This window comes from Capsicum annuum, chromosome 9 (genome assembly GCF_002878395.1).
Source record: "Capsicum annuum cultivar UCD-10X-F1 chromosome 9, UCD10Xv1.1, whole genome shotgun sequence".
Classification (NCBI taxonomy): Eukaryota; Viridiplantae; Streptophyta; class Magnoliopsida; order Solanales; family Solanaceae; genus Capsicum; species Capsicum annuum.
In genome coordinates, this window is record NC_061119.1 from 208,540,483 (window position 1) to 208,560,751 (window position 20,269).

General features: G+C 31.1%; 1 protein-coding gene across 4 annotated transcripts in view; it reads left to right on the forward strand.

Annotated features, from left to right (window-relative positions):
* The first annotated feature begins 13,565 nt into the window (after positions 1 to 13,565).
* LOC107841775 (beta-amyrin synthase) overlaps positions 13,566 to 20,269 on the forward strand; it is a 51,264-nt gene continuing 44,560 nt past the window's right edge. For 3 of the 4 annotated variants that reach the window (XR_001665447.2, XM_016685621.2, XM_016685622.2), the window contains exons 1-3: positions 13,566 to 13,639; positions 14,337 to 14,556; positions 15,060 to 15,245. Coding sequence is in view for 2 of the 4 variants with exons in the window: in XM_016685621.2 (XP_016541107.2) it covers positions 14,356 to 14,556; positions 15,060 to 15,245 (387 nt within the window). In the remaining 2 variants the exon portion in view is untranslated. Of the gene's footprint in view, positions 13,640 to 14,336; positions 14,557 to 15,059; positions 15,246 to 20,230; positions 20,250 to 20,269 lie in introns of those variants that run through there. The other variant, XM_047396485.1, reaches the window with a different exon arrangement.

Genomic DNA, 20,269 nt, shown 5'->3' on the forward strand with positions numbered 1-20,269 from the left:
ATTTCTTGATGCTGAAGTTTATCAAATATAGTGGTGCTATAGGTGCAAGACTATCTAGCGATGCTTCAACTATCCGGAATATGATGGGAGATGCATTTTTGCAGGTAATGTGAGTACACCAAAAGCTACTGCTCAGCATGGGGCGGATTGGGTTTTGAGGATAAAATTAATTAGTTTAATTCAATATTAATTGTCCAATAGGAATATGCCATGTCATAAATAAGGTGGGCCAATAAGAGCTGTTAAATGGAAGGGCAAAATTGACCCAATAGGTGGACGGGAAGGACATTTTAGGCCCAATAGGTGGATGAAACATTTTTGCACCATTTTAGATAGTTGAAGGACATTTTAGGCTCTTTTCCATAAATATAAACCATAAATTATCTTAAAGACTTTTCAATCAATTCTTTTTGAAAGAACTATTCAACCATATTGAATTGGATTTTGTATTTTGAATATTATTAATGAAACAAAGGCATGATGATGAATTTTATGTTTTCCTCAATCAATCTCACAGACAATTACAAGTCAGGAGCTACATAACTTTAATTAATGCAACCTTTTAGAGAAATTAGTTATAAATCATTATTGGTAATGAACACACCTTAATGCAACATTATTTTTCTTATGCACATGTATGGACCAGAGGGAGAATTTAATACTCTCTATTTTAAAATAATTGGTCCTTATTGACTTGATACTCTTCACAAGTAAAAATTTATCAGGAATTTATTTTACAAAATTAGCGCTATTAATTATATTTTAAAAATATAAATTTGAGTATATATATGCTATTTAGTCATTTAATGATAAAGGTATTATTAGAAGAATACAATAATATTCTCTTGATCTCATAAAAGGAACAATTAAATTGAAATAAAATTTTTTAGAAGAAATAACTATTTTAAAACGGAGAGAGTAACATTGTATATGGACAAGAGGGTAACTTTTTTGTAAACAGATAACCTTATTTTAAAAATAAATATAGCAATGCATGTTATTTTAATGCATCAAACCAATTGTGGAATAAAAATAATTTCAGCATAACTAATTTTAAAATTATTAATCTCAATATTATTAATCTCAGCACTACTAATAGTAATACATCATACTATTCTTATATACTCTATCAAACGACCCTGATTGGATTAGTAGTTTTTGTTCAAACTTTGTAATTTGTATATGTAGTAGAAGTTCTACTAAAATACCAATATTTCCAAAGCATTTTTGCCTGAAAAAAAACAAAAACAAAAATACAAAACCTATTTGCTCCATGAAGGATAAGCAGTAAAAATTTACACGCATTCGGTGTATACATCAAACACATATTGATTAATCAGGGTTAAGTAACATGAACTTTAAATTCAAACACATGACATGCATGTATTGACTTGAAGTATACACCGAATCCGTGTAAATTTTACCCATATATAAGGTATGGCTAAAAAAACCGTCCTTCCTAAACGCAAAGACAGTACCGCTTCTGATTCTGCTGGTAGCAGTAGAAAAAAAAAAAGCTAAGACAATTGAAAATGTCTCAAAAAGGAAGAAAATTCAAGAAGCAGTGTCCGAATCAAATTTGAAGTTAAAGGAGATAAGCGACTACGTCGAGTCAAGTGAAGATATTGCCAAGCGCAGCGTCAGTGGTGACAGTGAAGAGAGCGAGGAAAAATGAATTTTTTTTATTGTTGTCATGGTTTTGACTTTGCCAATTTTTCTTATAGCTTATTTTTTTTTGGACGAAGAGGAAAAATGATAAGAGTTAAGAAATTCGGAAAATTTTAAAAATATATTTATGAATAAAATAATTTTATAGTTATCTTATAGAATTACTAAAAAGTTTGAAAGCAAATATATAAAATATTTATTAATTGAATCTTAACCATTCATAAGCTCTATCTTTTTACCTAACTTCCAATATAAATACAGAGTTTTATTCACCGTAGATGGTAAGGTTTGAATTAATGTTATTGTAAAAGTACTTAAATGTCAATATATTGAATAGTAGCATTTGTACTTTGTACGTCACTAAGGAAACAAAGAATTGAGGGATTGTCTATTATCCTCAATATCTCATTGACAATTGCAAATAGTGAGGTGCTACCTAACATTAATTAGGCCCATTGGTACTAGGTAGGACGATTAACTTAAATATTTGACTTAAGTAACACTTACAATTAATTCTATTGAAAAGAAGAAGAGAAGATTCAACTAAGTATATAGGTTGAGTTTAAACCAGCAAAAACATTGCATCTTGAGGAACTTGCATCACCTAAACTCTATATGTATTAAAGGTGTTAAAAACATGATAAGCATTAATGAGCAAAGTAATAAAAGATATATGTACCTGTTATAAATGTATTTACATTATAGTAAATGTCTATTAAGAATATGCTCCTTCCGTCCTATTTTACCTATCCCAAATTGGGATGGCACAACTATTAACAAAACAATGATTGGTAATGACTTTACCATTTTGCCCTCTTAATTGTGTCTTGTTGTTAGTTCTAATATTGATGCATGACTAATACCAAAACACCATTTATATTCTTAATGGTGTACTCTTAATGGTACTCCTCTTTGCAACATTTTTCAAGAATGCTAATAACAAAGAATAATCACTTAAACTAAGGGTATAATGAGAAAAAAAAATTATCTTGTCTTGATAAGTAAAAAAGGACAAGTAAAATGGGACACAAATTAGGAAATTTGGCAGGAGTAAAATGGGACGGAGGGAGTAGATAAGATCTATCAAGATCTAGTTGACATCTATCAGGATTTGATGTATATGTCTTTTAGTAAAAAAACTAGGAGTATTTTTTCTATAAATATTCTGAAATCTGATGATCTCTCATCCCTCTAGAAAAATAACAATTACTCTCTCTATTCTCTCTGTTCTTCTTCTTTGTTCTTTATTGTTTTATAACAGTAACTAATATATTATCACATGTTACGGGATAATCTAGTTAAAGTAACCCTTATACTTATGGTGTGTTTGGTATGATGGACATTTTTTAAAAACTTTTTCTCATTTTTTCTTGTTCGATTGGTCAATTTTTTTATAAATATTTTCTCTAAAAAAAATAAATTGCTTCAAAATGAGAAAAACAACTTCCTTAACGAAAATAGGAAAATCAAGTTAATTTTACAAGTGACATTTTACATTGATTGTGTCCTCAATTCCCACTCTTCAACATATCTCATCTTCACCCGTTCCCATAAGCCCTTGTCCCCACCACCCTAAATCCTCACTTCCCACTTCCATACTATCTGTCCAAATTATATATAAATATTTTTAGGATAATATTTATTTTCTTACATATCAAATAAAATAAATAAGCATCGAATCCATTTATTTTACTTGTAGGTAAAATAAGAATTTAAGAATGTGGAAGTTAAACATTGCAAAAGGAGAAGATGGACCATATTTGTACAACACAAAGAACTATGTCGGACGACAAACATGAGAGTTCGATCCAAATACTGGAACTGCAGAAGAGCGGGCTGAGATCGAACAGGCCCGTCAACAATTTTTGGAACAATCGTAGTAAAGTCAAGCATAGTAGCAATCTTCTTTGGCGAATGTAGGTCTCTAACTATCCTCTTTTTTCTATTTTATATTTTTGAAGATTAAAAAAGGTCAATATTATATTTTTAACGGGTGGAGTCAAGTGGGGCAAGTCATTAAATAATTTAATGAATAGTTTTTTATTTCTTAACATTTTAATTTTAAACAAAAAAATTTATGTTAGCAAATTTTAGTAACTTTTAAAGTTCGAGTAAGGTATAAGGAGCAAAAAAAAAAAAAACTTAATAACATGATTAAAAAAAAAAAAGGAGCAAAAACTAGATTTGAAGGGCTTGTTTGTTTGAGCAATAAGTTATTTCGATATTGTTATTTCACTCTCAATATATATAAAATAACACTACAATTCTGCATAATTTATTATGTGATAACTTATTCCTTACATATCGTACCAAACAAGCCTGAAGTGCATAGATTTCATTTTTCCTGTTTTGAGTGCATCACTTAAGACACCTTTTAGTGAGAAATTTTTTTCACTTTTTCCCCAAATAATATGTGTGCAGTTTCTCGAAGAGAAGAATTTCAAACAGAGAATTCCATCAGTAAAAATAGAAGAAGGTGAAGAAATTAGCTATGAAGTTACTACTGTTATTTCTTCGTTTGTACTTCGGATACACAGAATCTGTATATTACAACACCAACTTCAACTTGAGTTCAAGTATAAACAAGAACACAATGAAGTATATCAAATACCCTCAACACAAAATCGAAATGACCTTTCCAAGAGGTGTATTTTATTTTGCAGAAATTAAGATGAAACAGAAAATAGCTAAGTCGTTCGAATTCACGAATTTTTCTTAAGGAAATAATCTCCCTCACTGTACCCGAGGTTGTGAAATTTTTCCTCCCAGAATAAAATGGCTAACAGACTAACAATAGCGGTACCTCAAACGGTTGAAATATCTTCGAACTCACAGGACGTTTTGAGTGATCACACAGAATATTTTTGAGACAAGAAGAGAGTTTTTAATCTGAAAATTTCATACTAAATCTGTGGAAGAAACCAGGTTTATATAGCCACAACATGCCTCTTCTGAAAAGAGGCAATGGTTCACTCCAAAGGTTATACCTTTACTATAAGTTCATGTCTGTTCATCAGAGATTGCATCTTTTCCTTAATAGTCATCTCATTTCATGAATCAGTGTGTCACTTCATTGAAGGATTACATCCTTCTGAAGCATCATTTCGAACCATTGCAACCTTCTGTAGCCTCAGTTCAGAACAATGTATCATTTCTGAAGACTAGTTCGAAAACAATGCATCAGTTCACTTGAAACAGTGCAACTGTTACTGCATATATATATAAATGGAGGTTCGAAACTGCAGAAAATTTTTTATTGCATTTTTTCTTGGCATTCTTCGAAATTCAAATAAAGTTTGTCCCAAAAGATAGATCTCATCGATCGATCATTTGCCAAATCCAAATCCAAATCCGAAGCCGAGCGAGCGACGACGACGACGGGGCAAGACATCTATTATTTCTTTCCTCACTTGCCATGTGGAGTAAGTGTTCTTAATTATAAACACTTTCAAGTTCTCTTCTTCCACCAATGTGCGAGAAAGAGTAAACTTTCTAATTTGGGAGTAGACTTTCCATTTTAGTGTCTCCTTCCCGTCCACCATTTTATTCTACATTTTTCCATTCACACTTCTTTCATATACTATGAACCCAACAATCCCCCACATGAATGAGGAATGGTTATTTTTCGTAAAATTTTTACGGACAAGTATGTGATCATCAAGCAAAGACTGATTGCATCTGGATAAGTGGGTTTCCCTTTGAAATTTTCGTAGCGAATATGCATCGGATGCACTCGGTCAATCGGTAGATTTGATATCTTTGAACCGTCGAGCTTTAATGTACACCTAGACAATACATGTCACACAACCAGCCTTTTAACGTTTATGGTTCTCATGGTTTTGTTCTTTTCAGCCATGAACACGTCCTGGTTTCATGAGAGCTTAGAGAATAGGCCTTTACTAACATTCTCTTCGAAGCGGCTTCCACTTCACCCTCGCATAGGTGATTTCTAAACGTTCAATCCTGTAGATTAAACCATTTGATCAAATCTGCCAAATTTAGATAATCATTAAAAGATTTTTCACCGTAAGTCTTATCCTAGTTTACTATACATTATCTATATCATGAGAATGGGTTAGGTAATTGACAATGTTGAACCTGTCAGACACAACTTAGTTTAATTTTTAAATCTTAACCATTCATTTTAATTCATGTCATGTGTCTCTTATCCAAGTAAGAACTTGGAAAAAATGGAGACAATAGAAATGGAGAGGAACCGGATCCATTCCATAGAGTTTCCAGCTTATGCCCCAATAAGAGTTAATACATACTGCCATAAGATAGAAAGAATGGGCGTACGCATACCTTATATATACTTCATGGAGCAAAGAGGTTTTATATTTTTGTTTTTGTCTTTTTAGGCAAAGGGTTATGCTTTGGAAATATTGGTATTTTAGTAGAACTTCTACTACATATATAAAGTTTGGACAAAAACTACTAATCCAGTTAGCGCCGTTTGTTACAATATATAAGAATAGTATGATGTATTACTGTATTAGTAGTGCTGAGATTAGTAATATTGAGATTAATAATTTTGAAATTAATTATACTGAGATTATTTTTATCCCACATTTGGTTTGATACATTAAAATAACATGCATTGCTACATTTATTTTTAAAATAAGGTTATTTGTTTAAAAAAAGCTATTAAATACTCCCTCTTGTCCATATACAATGTTACTTCCTCCGTTTTAAAATAGTTATTTCTTCTAAAAATATTTGTTTCAATTTAATTGTTCCTTTTATGCGATCAAGAAAATATTATTGTGTTCTTTCAATACTACCTTTATCATTAAATGACTAAGTAAAGTATATATTACTCAAATTTATATTTTCAAAATATAATTAACAACGTTAATTTTGTAAAATAAACCCCTGATAAATTTTTACTTGTGAAGAGTATCAAGTCAATAAAGACCAACTATTTTAAAATAGAGAGAGCGTTAAATACTCCCTCTGGTCCACACATGTGCATAAGAAAAATAATGTTGCATTAAGGTGTGTTCATTGCCAATAATGATTTATAACTAATTTCTCTAAAAGGTTGCATTAATTAAAGTTATGTAGCTCCTCACTTGTAATTGCCAATGTGAGATTGAACGAGGAAAACAAAAAATTCATCATCATGCCGTTGTTTCCTTAGTGATATTCAAAATACAAAATCCAATTCAATATGGTAGAATAGTTCTTTCAAAAAGAATTGATTGAAAAGTCTTTAAGATAATTTATGGTTTATATTTATTAACATCCTTTTTAGATTCCATGAATAACTTGCATAATATTTTGTATTGGCACTCCAAACTTAAAAGACAAATCGTTTGTAACAAAAACAAACTTAATTATGTCAATATTATTTTAGTTCAGACCTTGTAGGTTGTATGTAAATTTCATTGCTATAAACTGTAGTAATCATGAAATAATATTACAGATTCTGTACTGATTACGTGCTATCAAATAAAGTTAAAAGTAATAATATAAAATGAAAAACACAGATAAGAAATTAAACAATCAAAAGAAGATTTTTTTTTTTTTTTAAGTGTTCACACAATATAACTTCTCATCCTCTATATAGGATCATATAGAAATAGACAAAGAGAATATCATAAACATGACACATTATATAAAGATAGACAAAGAGGATATCATAAACATGACACTATATGAATTTGAGGTCATGGGTGTGGTGAATCATAATGGTGAAAAGTAATGAAGAGATAAAAAGATTGAAGGGCATTATTGGTAGGCGACCAAGTGAACATTCCTAGGTGATTGAAGATAGGTAGACGCAGTCAATCGGCATTTCAACCGATATAGATAGGTCATAGTTAAGTCGTATCGGAGTTATTTCACAAAAACTTGTCAGGATAAGGAACAAGGGGGAACAAGCACATTTGGAGAGTGCAATATATTGGAGAGTTGTATGTTGCATTCGGGAAGAATGAATCGCTCCTGAAAAAGTATCTTAAGAGAAGAAGAGAAATCATTTGGATGGGGGCATCACATAATAATAACAACAACAAGGTATTATTATCCCCATGATCACTATTTCTCCCACTTTCCTCGCTCTCTTCACTGTCACCACTGACGCTGCGCTTGGCAACATCTTCACTAGACTCGACGTAGTCGCTTATCTCCTTTAACTCCAAATTTGATTCGGAAACTACCTCTTGAATTTTCTTCCTTTTTGAGACATTTTCAATTGTCTTAGCTTTTCTTTTTTCTACTGCTACCAGTAGAATCAGAAGCGGTACCGTTTTTGCGTTTAGGAAAGATGATTTTTTTAGCCATTTTCAACACAATCTACAGCTGCAGAACAAATCTCTCATTTTCAATTCATAGATCACAAGTCTATAAACAGAAATAACTTAATTCTCAAATGAAAACCCCCGCAAAAAAATTAAGAAACACCCCATCATTAAACAATTCACTACACAAACATACAATAACTGAACCAAAATCCAACATACAGTATCAAAACACAACAATAGCTAGAAATCAAACTAGTGCACCTAATCAAACTAGCTATTAATATTTCAATTTTCACTATTTCAGCAATCATGTTTTAAAAGAATTTCATACGTATGAAAATTGATTTCAATCTAGGGCATTCTCATTTCATAGACCACGGGTCTATGGATAGACCGCGGGTCTACGGACAGAAACAGGTCACTGTTCAGATTAAAATGCCAAAATAACTCTTCAAATAGCAATTATCCCACCATTCAACACTTTGTTGCTAAAAAAAACCACGGCTAAACCAAAACACCTAAACAAAAGTTTCAAAATTCAACACCGTGATCGACAAAAAGATCTGTCAAAAAGGCTGCATAAAACCTCAACCATTGCTTCAAAATCAAACTCATTACCTATAAAATTCTCATTTTTTAACTACTTAATCAACCAAATTAAAAATTAAAAAAGTTTCCTACATCACTATGAATCGATTAGCAAAGAAAATCGTTTAAATGAATTTAGAAATGATCGAAATTTGATTTTAACTAACCTTGCGAAGCAACAACGACCCCTTAGCAACTGGAGAAGAAGATGAAACGAAAATGACGATTTTGGGAGAAGAAGTTTTAAGTGTTGAGAATTGAAAAGGAGAGAGAGTGAGGTTTTCTTTTTATATTGAAATAAGTGGAGGTTGTTAGGTGTATTGTATTAAAGTTGTAAAGTTTTAAAAATGATGAATTGGTCCCTTGGCCCACTGTGTGAGCCCCACTTTTTCATACTTTTTATACCCTAAACCTAAAAAAAAAATAAAAAAAATTAAGTGGGCATTTGACAAATTAATTTTGAAAAGTGCCTCTTTTGCCAATTATTCCCAATTAGGTGCATGTTATTAATTCAAACCTTACCATCTACGTACTGTGAATAAAACTGTGTATTTATATTGTGAGTTAGGTAAAAATATGAGCTTATATTCCACAGAGTATCGAGCTTATGCCCCAATAAGAGTTAATACATACAACCATAACATATCAGTGTTATTTTATAAATAAAGCCTAGAAAGAATGGACGTACGCATATCTTATATATGGGTAAAATTTACACGCATTCGGTGTATATATCAAGTCAATACATGCATGTTATGTATTTGAATTTAAAGTTCATGTTACTTAACCCTGATTAATCAATATGTGTTTGGTGTATACACCGGGTGCGTGTAAATTTTTACCGCTTATCCTACATGGAGCAAAGAGGTTTTGTATTTTTGTTTTTGTTTTTTTTCAGGCAAAAATGCTTTGGAAATATTGGTATTTTAGTAGAACTTCTACTACATATACAAATTACAAAGTTTGGACAAAAACTACTAATCCAATCAGGGTCGTTTGATAGAGTATATAGAAATAGTATGATGTATTATTATTAGTAGTGCTAAGATTAGTAATATTGAGATTAATAATTTTAAAATTAGTTATGGTGAAATTATTTTTATTCCACAATTGGTTTGATGCATTAAAATAATATGCATTGCTATATTTATTTTTAAAATAAGGTTATCTGTTTACAAAAAAGTTACCCTCTTGTCCATATACAATGTTACTCTCTCTGTTTTAAAATAGTTATTTCTTCTAAAAATATTTATTTCAATTTTATTGTTCCTTTTATGAGATCAAGAGAGTATTATTGTATTCTTCCGATACTACCTTTACATTAAATGACTAAGTAAAGTATATATTCAAATTTATATTTTCAAAATATAATTAATAGCGCTAATTTTGTAAAATAAATCCCTGATAAATTTTTACTTGTGAAGAGTATCAAGTCAATAAGAACCAACTATTTTAAAATAGAGAGAGTATTAAATTCTCCCTCTGGTCCATACATGTGCATAAGAAAAATAATGTTGCATTAAGGTGTGTTCATTACCAATAATGATTTACAACTAATTTCTCTAAAAGGTTGCATTAATTAAAGTTATGTAGCTCCTCACTTGTAATTGTCAATGTGAGATTGATTGAGGAAAACATAAAATTCATCATCATGCCTTTGTTTCCTTAGTAATATTCAAAATACAAAATCCAATTCAATATGGTTGAATAGTTCTTTCAAAAAGAATTGATTGAAAAGTCTTTAAGATAATTTATGGTTTATATTTACGGAAACGGCCTAAATGTCCTTCAATTATCTAAAATGGTGTAAAAATGTCCTTCATCTATCTATTGGGCCTAAAATATCCTTTCTGTCCACCTATTGGATCAATTTTGCCCTTCCATTTAACAGCTCCTATTAGCCCCACCTTATTTATGACATGACATATTCCTATTGGACAATTAATATTGAATTAAACTAATTAATTTTATCCCCAAAACCCAACCCGCCCCAGCTAAATAACGAGACCCAACTAAGACTCGCTCCAATTCCTTTTAATCAAAAAAAAATCTCCATCGATCCAAAATCTCACTGCATTCAGCTCCATCACCCCTTCTGATACTCTCGTGGAAATCAATGACACCAGTAATGCCCAAGTCATATGCAAGGGAATATCTACCACTCGCATAAAGACCCTAAGGAACGCATGCTAACACGATTAAAACTTAATTCCAGTTAATTAGTTCTACAAGTCAGGGAAATGGTGTTGCTTAAACAATATGGTCTCAAGACGTAATGGGATTGCATGCAATTTAATTGAATTTAACAAAAGCGAGAACTTGAAAGGGCTATTTAACTGTGGTCACTATAAGTAGCATTGCTTCAAAAACTTCACAATTGCAATTGAGAAAAGACAGTACTATATACATGTTATTTTAACCAAATATATGCACCTTTTGCACTTATATCTACTACTCAGGTTATGCACAGATGCAAGAAACCCTGTTGAGAGATGTGAAGATTTACAGTTGGAAGTCTATTTCGCATAAAGTGATTTTTTAGTCCATGCTGGGCAGTAGCTCTTGGTGTACTAAGTACATGCCCTGCGAAAATGCATCTCCCACCATATTCCGGATAGTTGAAGCATCGCTAGATAGTCTTGCACCTATAGCACCACTATATTTGATAAACTTCAGCATCAAGAAATTTAGCGAGTTAAGTAAATCGTTAATACATTCACGAACATTATGAAATTTACTTTGAGTTCGCAGGGTCATCGAACCAACTGATCTCTTGGTATACCAACTTAGTAAATGTCATGGAATGTATCTGTTGGATCAGTTTTGCACCAGCATCTCCTGGTGTATAATTTTGCAAAGGAGTAAAATTACACTAAAAAATAAAGTTCTTACTTGAAAAGGTCTTAGTTGGGTCGGGGTATTTGGCTGGGCGGGTTGGAATTTTAAGGTCCAATAGGAATATGTCATGTCATAAATCAGGTGGGGTCAATAGGTAGTTGTTAAATGGAAGGGCAAAATTGACCCTATAGGTGGATCGAAAGAGCATTTTAGGTCCAATAGGTGGATGAAAGACATTTTTGCACCATTTTAGGTAGTTAAAGGGCATTTTAGGCTCTTTTCCATTATATTTATTAACATCCTATTTAGATTCCATTTAATAACTTGCATAATATTTTGTATTGGCACTCCAAACTTAAAAGACAAATTGTTTGTAACAAAAACAAACTTAATTATGTCAATATTATTTTAGTTCAGAGCTTGTTGGTTGTATGTAAATTTCACTGCTATAAACTGTAGTAATCATGAAATAATATTAGAGATTCTGTACTGATTACGTGCTATTAAATAAAGCTAAAAGTAATAGTATAAAATGAAAAATATAGATAAGAAATTAGACAATCAAGAGAAGACTTTTTTTTTTAAAGTGTTCATACAATATAACTTTCATCCTCTATATAGGATTAAATAGGATGGAATACATATACAGGCCCTGAACTATTTCATTTTTCCCGTATAGGTACCTCAATTAAGTCAGGTACATATTGAACCATTTACTCCTTCACAAATGGTTTCAATTGAGCCCAATTTGCTAACATGGCAAAAAATATGAACTGCGTGTAATACGCACGTTGATGATGTGGCAAAGTGGCGAATTAAATAACGACATGTGGTATTTTAATTTAAAATAATTATAAAAATAATTTTTTAATAAAATTAAATCTAAATTAAAAATAAATAAACTAATTAATCCCCCCTCCAGCCCTTCTCTTCCAAACACCCCTACCTCTTCAACGGTTGAACCCCCCCCCAAGCCCCCTTCGCGGATTGAACAAGAAAGTAAAAAAAAAAAAATTGTATCTTATTAAGAAAAACTGATGGTTATTTTTTTTTTATTTCTTCAATAATGTGTTTTTTAATTGGTTGGGGGTTTTTATGTTTAATTTTGTTGATTAATTAGGCTTTGTCACTCAACTTATATGTGAATGATTTTTGAAGAAGCCATTGATGGAGAGAAGATATGGAGAAGAAGAAGATGGTTATTTTCTTTTTTAAAAAAAAAAATTCTTTAATGTGGTTTTTTTAATTGGTTGGAATTGCTTATGTTTAATTTTTTTAATTAAAAATGGTTTCTCACTCTCCTTTAGGAGAGTGCATTAAACATATCACGCCATGTCAGCGCTACGTTAGTAATTGGGCTCAATTGACACATTTTGTGAAGGAGCCAAGGGTCCAATAAGTAGATGGTTTAATTGAAGTGCCTATACGAAAAAAGTGAAATAGTTAAGGAGCCCGTATATGTATTTAGCCATTATACAGAGATAGACAAAGGATATCATAAACATGGCACATTATATAAAGATAGACAAAGAGGATATCATAAACATGACACTATAAGAATTTGAGGTCGTGGGTGTGGTGAACCATAATGGTGAAAAGTAATGAAGAGATAAAAAGATTGAAGGGCATTATTGGTAGGTGACCAAGTGAACATTCCTGGGTGTTTGAAGATAGGTAGACGCAGTCAATCGGCATTTCGACTGATATAGTTAGGTCATAGTTAGTTTGCATCGGAGTTATTTCACAAAGACTTTTCAGGGTCAAGAAGAAGGTGAGAACAAGCATACTTAGAGAGCGTAGTACAACGGAGAGTTGGATGCTACGTTCAGGAAGGATGAATCGCTCCCAAAAAAGTATCTTAAGAGAAGAAGAGAAATCATTTGGATGGGGTTATCACATAACAACAACAATAATAATAATAATAATTTCAAAACATTAATATATCACTTAATCATATATGCATTCCCACTTTATTTGGTATGAGTTAATTACCCTTAATTATGATGAATTCGTTTTATGCATGGTAGAAATTACAAAATGGAAAATTCTGCAACAGAAGGAGATATTATTACCAAAAGGAAAAGAAAAGGACAGTGGTTGGCATGTCAATTTATCATCTTAAAGACCAAAAGGAAAAGAAAAGGACACTGGATGACATGTCAATTCATCATCATAAAAACCAAAAGAAAAAAAAATAAAAAAAAATCCTTAATTTTATTTTATTTTTGTATAAATAGTTGCATACATTCACTCACTTTTTCCACACAATAATTTCTTCTCTTTCAGCCAAACAATTGGTGAGACTTTGCGCTCTCTCTCTTCTTTCTTTTTAAAAATTCATTTTTTTGATAACTTTATCTTTAGTATTTTGCATGAAGCATTACTGAACTTTTAAAGCTTTATTATGTCATCCTTTTAGCTCGTTTGGTAAGATGTATAAGAATAGTATAAAATATAATGTATTAGAAATTTTTGTATTAGTAATGCTTACATTAGTTATATTAAGACTTTTCTTATGCTTGATTTGATGTATTCCAAATAAATGCATTGCATAATATTCTTTAAAATAAATATTTGTTGATGCATGCCTTAAAACTCATTGCATTACTACTACCATGAATTTATATGTATTAGATAACACACAATTTAATACCAAATAGAGTTCTGTAATTTGTTATCGCATTAGTTATACATAGATTGAAAAAGTGTACCAATCAAAAAGCTAATTTATACATGCATTAATTTTTCTAGTGCATTCTACCAAACGACCCCTTAATTGTTTGATGAACAATGGTGGTGCAATCATTTTTTTTTAAAAAGTTTTTTTGTTCTAGGGTAGAGCAACCATTGTAGTTACAGGTTCAAAATATGTATAAATAATCTATGAAGAACATAGTAAGCTGAAAAAAAGTGATAAAAAACATATAAACTGAAAATTATGGATCTTGTCTACATATACGATATACCCTATGTTCCAATTTGTGGGCCTTGTAGGTAAAATAGGAATTTAAGAATGTGGAAGTTAAACATTGCAAAAGGAGCAGATGGACCATATTTGTACAGCACAAACAACTATGTCGGACGACAAACATGGGAGTTTGATCCAAATGCTGGAACTGCAGAAGAACGGGCTGAGATCGAACAGATCCGTCAACAATTTTGGAACAATCGTAGTAAAGTCAAGCCTAGTAGCGATCTTCTTTGGCGAATGCAGGTCTCTAACTATCCTCTTTTTTCTATTTTATACTTTTGAAGATTAAAAAAGGTCAATATTATATTTTTAACAGGTGGAGTCAAGTGGGGCAAGTCATTAAATAATTTAATGAATAGTTTTTTATTTCTTAACATTTTAATTTTAAACAAAAATTTTATGTTAGCAAATTTTAGTAGCTTTTAACGTTCGAGTGAGGTATAGGGAGCAAAAAAAAAAAAAAAAACTTAATAACATGATTAAAAAAAAAAAAGGAGCAAAAACTAGATTTGAAGGGCTTGTTTGTTTGAGCAATAAGTTATTTCGATATTGTTATTTCACCCTCAATATATATAAAAATAACACTACAGTTCTGCATAATTTATTCTGTGATGACTTATTCCTTACATATCGTACCAAACAAGCCTGAAGTGCATAGATTTCATTTTTCCTGTTTTGAGTGCATCACTTAGACACCTTTTAGTGAGAATTTTTTTTCACTTTTTCCCAAAATAATATGTGTGCAGTTTCTCAGAGAGAAGAATTTCAAACAGAGAATTCCATCAGTAAAAATAGAAGAAGGTGAAGAAATTAGCCATGAAGTGGCAACAACTGCACTGCGTAGAGCCGTTCATTTCTTCTCAGCCTTGCAAGCTAGTGATGGACATTGGCCTGGTGAAATTACTGGTCCTCTCTTCTTTCTTCCACCTCTCGTAAGTTTTGGATATCATTCGTACTATTAATAGTTGTAGTATTGCCCCCATAATTTTTTGTGATTGCATTTCTAGTATGATTTCCTCTATTTCATTTTATGTTGGCTCTTTTTGCTTCTCGATAGTCAAACAGCTTAAGTTTGAGCATGGATTTGGACATGAAACATTCCAAGTTTTTTTGAAATAAAATTTAGAGATAAGACACAAGTACCTCAAACTATACCACAAATACTACGAACACACTTAAACTTTAGGGGGTCTTATTAACCCTAAACTCATCTTTCTATATTTTTTCCTAAACTCATTTTTCTATATTTTTGTGCTCCTTTTGTATTGACATGGCTGCCAAGTCAGCACAAAATATTCTGCTAGTTGATAGCTACATCAACAAAAAAATGAGTTTAGGGGCAGGGGTGACATAAGGTAAGGCTAGTAAAACATTTACTTTACGCCCCCAAACTTTTAAGACGTCAAATTTTTAATAGTAAATTCAATGATTTTAACTTCACTTAAAAAAATAATGAAGATTGTGAAACACGTTTAAAAAAATTATCTAAAACAAGAAATGAAGAAAGAAAAAGCTATCTAATGTTTACCAAAAATATTTTAGAACTTTGAATTAAACAACTCAAGATTCATATTAATAAATAAAATTTTAACAACAATATTTATGTTAATGTACTACAAACAAACAACTAACATCTTATTACCTAGAATTAATTCATAATTGTTATAAAACAAGAAAGAATAAAGAACAAGAGTAGAGAGAATAGAGAGAGTGATTCTTATTTCTTCTCTTGAGGGATGAGAGATCATAAGATTGTAAATACAATGAATAAAAATCCTCTATTTATAGGAAAAATTTACTCCTAGTCTAAGTAAAAGACGGATGTTTCAAATCCTAATAGATATCAAAGTAGATCTTGATAGATCTTGGTAGACATTCACTATAATGTAAATATATTTATAACACTCCCCCTTGAATGTCTAATTGGTAGATAATGTGTCTCGTTAAAACCTTATAAGAAAAAATCCAGTAGGAAAAAAAATCTAGTGAAGGAAAAAGAGTACAATCTCTAATAATACGCATTTCGGCTACCTCATTAAAAACCTTACAAGGAAAATCCAGTGGGACAAAACCTCGTAAGGAAAAAAGAGTACAACGCGTATTAACTCAATCTAATGAGAACATCCTTAACCTTTGCATCTCGATCTTGTGCAACATCTTCTTGAAAGTTGCAATTGGAGAAGATTTGGTGAATAAATCAGTCATATTGTCAGTTGAACGAATCTGTTGCACGTTAATATCATCATTCTTTTGTAGCTCATGTATGTAGAAAAGCTTTGGCAAAATGTGCTTCGTTCTATCTCCATTTATGAATCCTTCATTAAGATGTGTTATGTATGCTGAATTATCTCTGTATAAAATTGTGGGTAGATTGTCATATTTCATACCATATTTTTCTCGAATGAGATGCATCATGGACCTCAACCATACACATTCTCGGCTTGCTTCATGAATAGCTATTATCTCAGCATGATTCGATGAAGTGGCTATGATAGACTTTTTTGTATATCTCCAAGATATGATAGTACCACCACATATGAACACATAACCTATTTGAGACCGATCTTTATGCGGGTCAGATAAGTACCCAATATTAGCATGATCAATAAGATCGGGACTGCAATCTTTAGAATAAAATAAGCTCATGTGTTTTATCCCATTTTGATGACTCATAGTAGGAGCCGAAATATACCTTGCTACCAAATTGACTGAAAAGGCTATAGGCCTTGTAGCATTTGCAAGGTACATAAGTGCATCAATTTCACTATGATATGATACTTCATAACCAATCCAATTCGATATATTTTGAATTTCAGCAAATAATCTATTGGTTTGAAAACTCTCTAAGAGTTCCAATGATGTTCAAGCAATAAGCTTATACAATATAATGATTATAAATAAGTTTCCCAGAAACTTGTATATGCTCCAAGCAGTTTGAATCCTTAAAAGTTTTCACATAAGTTTTGTCAAGTGACAATATTCAACATTTCATGAGGACATCTTCAAGTGTTTGGACTGCAAATCAAATAAGTTTTACGCTTACCAAAATGCATCCTTTTATGTCACTTGATAAATGTTTCTACGTCAGCATGCTTAAATAAACGTAGAATTCAGATCCTTGTAATCTTTCACAATATTGTGCCAATATTATGTCAAAGATATTGATGATATATCATTTTGTATCGGTTCACAATGCGACATAACATTTGAGATCTCATCACTTCATTATTTTAAGGTACATGAACCTCTCATAAGGTTTCATGCAGTGGTATGTCGTAGGCTCTTCAATAGCTCATTGCCTTCTTATTATGATTATTTGCTCCTTATTTTTCAAGGACTATTTCATTTGGAACTGATCATTCTACGACACTTCACGCATGCATAGACTTTGTCCTTTAGGAACACAAAATAAGAGCACTTGCGCTTAATATGAGATGCTTTCAACATTTGACTTGAATTATCTTTTGGATGAGGATATGGTCATAATTCCTAACATATTTTATAGCTCTTATAATCTCCCCCTTATGTTAGGAAAACTAACATACATCCTCTACTTCTTAGAGGAATCCATCATTGTGCATTATGATATATTCATTAATCGTATACCGCATATCACAATTATTAGATGGAATAATTGGTTCCCGACCTTGAACTAATTGAGAGGAAAGAATTAATCATAATTTATTGGTCTAATGCATACAAATGCTATTGCAATATATCATATTTCAGACCAATACATTAAGTTTTGTTCTCACTAACAATGGTTTAAATATTTATCAAAGACATTCAATGCTAATCCATCATCATCAAGATGAATTATCTTGATTACACAATCTGAAAATTATACTCAATTTATATTGAACAAGTAACTTTATGAATGTCAAACGTAGGTTGACCATGAATATACATGTGATCATCTTATTGATGCATCTTTTAAGCATATCACATGATAGATGAACGGGCCCTTATTCACCTTTTATAATTTTCAGATTTGAAGGGATCTAATCCCACTATTAGTTGGTCCAACCAACTTGTCATGAGAACAAACGACATAAACAATTCTTGAAGAATCTTCTAGTTCTTCAATACATGCACATCTTCGAGATGTCACAATCGTTAATATCAATTTATGAACTTTTATTCTAGTAAACTCCAAGTTTACCATGACATGTACTTTTTCTTTAGTAAATTTTAGATTTACTATTACATGAATAAATTTTAGATTTACTATTTCAGAAGTAGATTTCAAAATTATTCAACCTCTTTTGGAGGTGAGTTGTGATCAAGTGCACGTTTGCATGAATAAGTTTCTCATTCCCCAGGAATGGAATATAATCATGCTTTAAGTCTATCAAATTATGATAGTTTATAACCTCTTTCAAGATTTTTCTACTTCAAAAGCAAATTGAGGCATACATATAATGTAGAGAATTTTTCTCTAGCATATCTTATAATCATATAAGCGTGTGAAAATATCATCACTTTTGATGATCATTATCATATTGTCCCTCCACGCGTATATTCGTGCATTTAATCACTTGTCTTCTTTTAGACATATTATGCACTGCTACCATACATACCTTAAGAATGAAGTAAGTTGTCATATTTCAGACTTATCATATATTACTACCACATTCACTTCATGGAATGGAGCATATTCAATGGGTCGAATTTCATGACTTTTCATCAAATACCCATTATTTTTTCTTAGCCATCATAATATATCAATATGGTGCATTGAGATTCAAACTCAACGTCTTATCCATATAAAGGCGTCTTAGGCATAAATCGATGGGACTTGAACCCAATATATTATCATCTCTTTTGATAATATTGTTCTTGAGAAATAAATTCAAAATATAAATGGTTCCAAACCAATTATTTTTCCTCAAATCCGATAATAATTATATTATTAGTAGCAAAAGACAGATAACATAAGGAATTACTAACCTTGAAATTACCTTTAGATTTATAATCTCACCTTATTTGGCAGAATCTCATGTTGATAATCTAAATTAGTTAGAGACTCAAAAACTTGTGTAGCCACGTACGAACAGATCTCAATTGGTAAGAGACTTCGTACAGATCTCAATTGGTAGGAGACTTCGTGCTGATAACGTGTTATGAAACAAGAAAGAATAAAGAACAAGAGTAGAGAGAATAGAGAGAGTGATTCTTATTTCTTCTCTTGAGGAATGAGAGATCATAAGATTGTAAATACAATGAACAAAACCCCTCTATTTATAGGGGAAATTTACTCCTAGTCTGAGTAAAAGACGGATGCTCAAATCCGAATAAATATCAAAGTAGATCTTGATAGATCTTGATAGACATTCACTATAATGTAAATACATTTATAACAATAATTTTATTATTAATATCATCAATATGTGAATTTTAAAGTTGTGTCTTCTAAAATTACTATACTTAAAACAATTAATGCACAAGAATTAAAAAAATCACTCTAAATTATTACATAAATATTTTTGTACGTATGTGCATATATTTAAGGCCTCTTATTAAATTTTAATTTTATGTCACTAATTTTATTGAGACACACCAATTTATGGATAATAGAATTTTTGTAAAGTTTATGCATTTTATAGGGTATAGTTGGAGGTACTTGTGCATTATATCTAAAATTGATATATTTGGAAACTATAGAAAAAGTAGTATATATAAGACACGATAATTCAAAATATTTAAAGACATATGAAAAATAAGTTCTCGAAATTCGAAAGGCATCACATGAATTAGGACGAAGGAAATATTATTTGCTAATGTTTGTATTTCAAATATCATCTTATTTTGCTGTAGTTACTGTCTTGTTACTATCTTGCTATTTTGTTACTATATGTTATCTCTTGTTTTGGACAATTTTGTTGATTCCAAGGTTCTATTGAAATTTGAAAATAATCTCTCTAACTCAAGTAGAGGTACGGTTTGCGTATATTCT